The following is a 4,428-nucleotide window of genomic DNA, read 5'->3' as shown; positions in this document are numbered from 1 at the left end:
AGAGTGAAAAAAGAATTTTCCGGAAATACCATTGAGGGATGAATAAAGTATATCTTCTTCATATCTTCTCTAAATTCATCAGAATCACTGAGACTACGTCCAGGTTTTAGACAGTCTGCGGGGACGTCACGGAGACTACGTCCTCGTCTGAACATGAATCTTCAGTTGGATAAAAACTTTAATTTGTTTTGATTAAAGATGAATCTGGTACTTCAGTGTAAACATGAACAGCTGATGACGTCATCTCTGAATTCATCCACCCACATTACTTCTGTTCCAAAATGGCTGACCTGTAGTGTGTGTGTGTGTCCTGCAGGTGGTGCTGTTCTAAAGTCAGAGGACAGACAGTGACCCGATCACTCAGAACCAGAACCGTGTGATGAACAGACAAACATGAAGTCAGACCAATCAGACGTCGTGTTGGATTCATTCGTTTTATTTCTGCACAAAGTGAAACTCTTCAGTAGAACGTGTTCGGTCTCTTGGTGGTGAAGCGAGGTTTGTGCTGACGACGAAGGACCCGGTGAGGCAGAGGGAACTTGATCTTAGAGTCCTGCAGAACCAGAACCAGAACCAGAGAGACCACGTCAGTAAAAAACTTCATTTAAAATATGTTGTAAACTTTATTTAAAATGATTCTAAACTTTATTTAAATCATTATAAACTTTATTTAAATCATCATAAACTTTATTTAAATCATCATAAACTTTATTTAAACTGTCGCCAGTTTCAGAACCGCCAGGTTTGAAGATGGAAGCTGAAACCTGGAAGAGGAATCTGGCTTTGAGTGTGGCAGGTTTTTGAACTGGAGCTGACCAATGAGGAGCCAGCCCAGAGAGAGACCTGCGGAGCCGCCCGGGTCAGAACAAACAGAACCCGGCTGTGGACACTTACGTGGAACTGCTTGATGGCAGGTCTGCGACACTTGTTGGCAGCGATGACCTGAACCTTCATGATCTGGATGGAGTGAGCACGAGCGCGATGGCGAGCTCCCATATCACGATCTGAAGAACAAAGAAGTCCAGATCAAACAGAGCTCAGGTTCTGCTGGACTGAACAGAACCTCAGAACCAGCAGTGTCCAGTCTAACAGTGAGCAACAGAACCGGGTCTGGCTCCTGGACAAGTCTGTAAACCGGTCACTGAGCATGCTCAGTATCCATGACAACGGGACAAACTGAATCTGTCCAGCTGTGCGTCATGTTGAAGTGTCTCACACCTGAACCTTCAGGTCACACCTGAACCTTCAGGTCACACCTGAACCTTCAGGTCACATGACTCACACCTGAACCTTCAGGTCACATGACTCACACCTGAACCTTCAAGTCACGTGACTCACACCTGAACCTTCAGGTCACATGACTCGTGGTTAGTTTAACGTTTGGAGTGCTGATCGACCCTTTCAAAATAAAATCTCCTCGTTTTTATGTTTTAATTATTTAAATATTTCAGATTCTTCTCTGCTCACAAACGTTTGACCTGTTGTTCTGCCCGACGACAGGTGAGTTCACAGGATGTGACAGCTGTGACTGGACCGTCACAATAAAAGCACGCTCTAAACCATCAACTTCGATCGTAAAGAAAATTAGTTCACGTCCAGTTTGGACTTCCTGCTGTCTGACCACGAACACGCCGTGCGAGCGTTGTGTGAACGTTGCGTGAGCGTTATACTCACAGCACTGGGTGACGGCTCCAGACGTGGTCAGGTCTCTGTACTCGCGGTACATGTTGTGGGTTCCACTACGAGAGTCGTAACGCAGCCAGATGCCGAAGTTCTTCACCTTCAGGGGGGTCTTCTCGTGGACCTGAACCAGAACCACAGACAGTTTAAACATTTCAAACCTTCAGACTTTCTAATCAAACCCATGTGGACCCAAACGACGGGTCGGTTCTGATCGAGGAACTCCGTGAGAGTCCGATCGTTTCTCTTAAATCAAGAACGTGTCCAGAAACTGACCCGAGATCAGAACTGAACCACGACGGAGCGACTGGACTCTGTCACCGTTCAGACTGATCTCACACACCGCGAGGCGTTCAAAGACAGCCAGTGTTGACCCCTGAATTCACTTTCAAAGGCACGGCAGCGGCAGAGAAAGGCGACAGGGGTCGGTTCTGTTTGCACGCCAGACTAATTCACACCACGGGCGAGGTGTGAGCTTTGGGTTTGGCTGCAGAGGAACAAACAGGACGGGCTTTAAAAGGTTCTGATGATTTCAGTCGGTCCACAGTTTGAACCCGACCTCTGACCTCCTGACACTCACCAGTCCGCAGTAGACGGTCTCTCCAGAGGCCTTCTTCATCTTCCTCAGCTGGGAGACGAAGTACCAGAAGCGGGACTTGGCCACGACGTGGTTGGGGGCAAAGATCCTCATGCGGTACAGAGGAGGGGCCGGGTTCTTGGCCGAGGGCAGCAGACGCCCGATGACTTTGTATTCCCGAAGCTGCGTTCAGAGGAGAGAGAAGTCTGTTAGACAACGAGCTGAGCGCACACACACACACACACACACACACACACACACACACACACAGCGAGGCGTTCAAAGACAGCCAGTGTTGACCCCTGAATTCACTTTCAGAGGCATGGCAGCGGCAGAGAAAGGCGACAGGGGTCGGTTCTGTTTGCACGCCAGACTAATTCACACCACGGGCGAGGTGCGAGCTTTGGGTTTGGCTGCAGAGGAACAAACAGGACGGGCTCAGAGCCGCTGACACGGGTCAGAACACAGAATGTTTCTGTGTCACGTTCAGGAACATCATCGACAGTCTGGAGAACTCAGACCTGACTGAGACCAGTGTTGTACTCTAATTACTTTTTTCGTGTAACGTAACGCGTTAAGTAATCAGTAACTGTTATTTTTTAAAAAAAAGTAATCTGTTACTTTTAGAAGGACAGAAAAACTCCGACAGTACTGAGCCACCTGGAGACAGTGAGTCCAACTGTCTCCTCACAGAGGACAGACACGTCTCAGAGTCGTGGTATCTTTACTCAGGCGTCGAGGTCGATCAGTTAAACGAGTTCCAGGATTTTAACGTCCTACGACACGACAGAGTCTCGTTCTTCGTCCTCAGAGAAACCGACTGTCGGACGCTTGGAAACGTTCGTGAAGAGAGTTCAGACCTGTGACGCCTCGACACTGTTTCCATAGTTCAGTGATTTTAATGTTTGTTACTCCTGTTAAAGGAAGCTGCTGCCTGTGTTTACACCAACGACAGGAGTCAGCCTGCTCTGACTTAATTAATAATAATTAATAAAACTGTTTGTTGACGTTCATTAACAGTCTGTTCAGCTGTGGTAACCATGACGACTCTAACGAGTCACTTTGATTCACAGGTGATGCTGTAATGTAACAGATTACTTTTAACGTTGTAACTACTTTCCAAAGTAACTACACCAGCACAGCTGAAGACCCCTCGCCTCACTTCAGACCAGCACTGATGTCAACAGTTCATGTTTCATTCTGGACCTTTAAGTTCAGTTTATGCACGTGTGTTAATCTGTGACGTCACAGCGTACAGAGGTCCGTCACAGTCTGAACGTTACACTAACGTTACTTTAACGTTACTTTAACGCTGCTGTCTGTCATTGAGCCTCCATCACCGTCACACTTTTACGTCCTTTCACTGATTCTGCTCGTTAAACCGGCTCCGTGCTGTCCGTGTCGCGGGTTCGAGTCCACACACACACGTTACCAGCGGCTAACGTTAGCTTCACGGTGCTAAGCTCCTGGTCACGTGCCCGTTAAACGGTCAAATAAACTAATTAAAATATTTAAATTTATTTACGGCGTTTTCCCGCGTACACACACACACACACACACACACACACACACACACACACACACACACACACACACACACACACACACACCGTCCACATGGTGCCGCGGTCGCCATGTTGTACCGTGTCACACACCGGGCTGTAAAACTCTCCGTTTACCGTCAAACCGGATTTTTTCGGTGCCGCGGATTCATAAATCAGACGAACAAAGTGTTACACAGCGGACCGAGCCCGCGCAGACCGAGTGCTCCCGGTACAAACCGGTAAATTAACGGTACGTACAGTGCCGGACGCCTTCATGGTGTCTCTCTGCTCACGCCACAGGGAAAGAGGAAGCAGCAGGGCGGAGCCTGCTGACGTCATATGGACGGAGGGGGCGGGACTTCCGGGGCCAGAAGGCGGGTCCTCCGGCTGAAGTTGGTTTGACGTTGGAGAGCGACTACTACAGACTTTATTTAATGTTTATTTATTTAATGTTTATTTATTTATTTAATGTTTATTAATTTATTTAATGTTTATTTATCTATAAACGTGCATATTATTATACATATATATTATAATATATTTTTTATTTAATGTTGAATTATTGAGATGCACGTGCATAACATTATACATATATTATATTTTTTATTATTTATTTTATGTTATCAT

General features: G+C 46.7%; 1 protein-coding gene and 2 non-coding genes across 3 annotated transcripts; all 3 read right to left on the bottom strand.

The window, feature by feature from the left end:
• Positions 1-418: 418 nt before the first annotated feature.
• rpl18a (ribosomal protein L18a) lies at positions 419-4,180 on the bottom strand. The gene is made up of 5 exons (XM_027272485.1): positions 4,060-4,180; positions 2,261-2,440; positions 1,675-1,804; positions 895-1,004; positions 419-553 (listed from the first exon to the last, which is right to left on the bottom strand). The coding sequence occupies exons 1-5, from the start codon at positions 4,138-4,140 to the stop codon at positions 461-463; spliced, it is 594 nt and encodes a 197-aa protein (XP_027128286.1). The 5' UTR covers positions 4,141-4,180; the 3' UTR covers positions 419-460.
• On the bottom strand, positions 2,045-2,174 carry LOC113744114 (small nucleolar RNA SNORA68). Its single transcript, XR_003461295.1, has one exon. It is a non-coding gene; the product is annotated as a small nucleolar RNA SNORA68 (small nucleolar RNA).
• Positions 2,548-2,677, bottom strand: LOC113744115 (small nucleolar RNA SNORA68). Its single transcript, XR_003461296.1, has one exon. It is a non-coding gene; the product is annotated as a small nucleolar RNA SNORA68 (small nucleolar RNA).
• Positions 4,181-4,428: the final 248 nt, after the last annotated feature.

This window comes from Larimichthys crocea, chromosome XX (genome assembly GCF_000972845.2).
Source record: "Larimichthys crocea isolate SSNF chromosome XX, L_crocea_2.0, whole genome shotgun sequence".
Taxonomy (NCBI): Eukaryota; Metazoa; Chordata; class Actinopteri; family Sciaenidae; genus Larimichthys; species Larimichthys crocea.
This window is presented reverse-complemented; position numbering and strand designations above follow the sequence as displayed.

Bases quoted from the DNA above. Each gene is read 5' to 3' on its own strand.
- rpl18a (XM_027272485.1), bottom strand. From the start codon at position 4,140: ATGACGTCAGCAGGCTCCGCCCTGCTGCTTCCTCTTTCCCTGTGGCGT. The intron at 1,805-2,260 runs GTGAGTGTCAGG...GTTCTGGTTCAG, and splicing joins AGACCGTCTACTGCGGACTG to GTCCACGAGAAGACCCCCCT. The intron at 554-894 runs GTAAGTGTCCAC...CTGGTTCTGCAG, and splicing joins CTGCCATCAAGCAGTTCCAC to GACTCTAAGATCAAGTTCCC.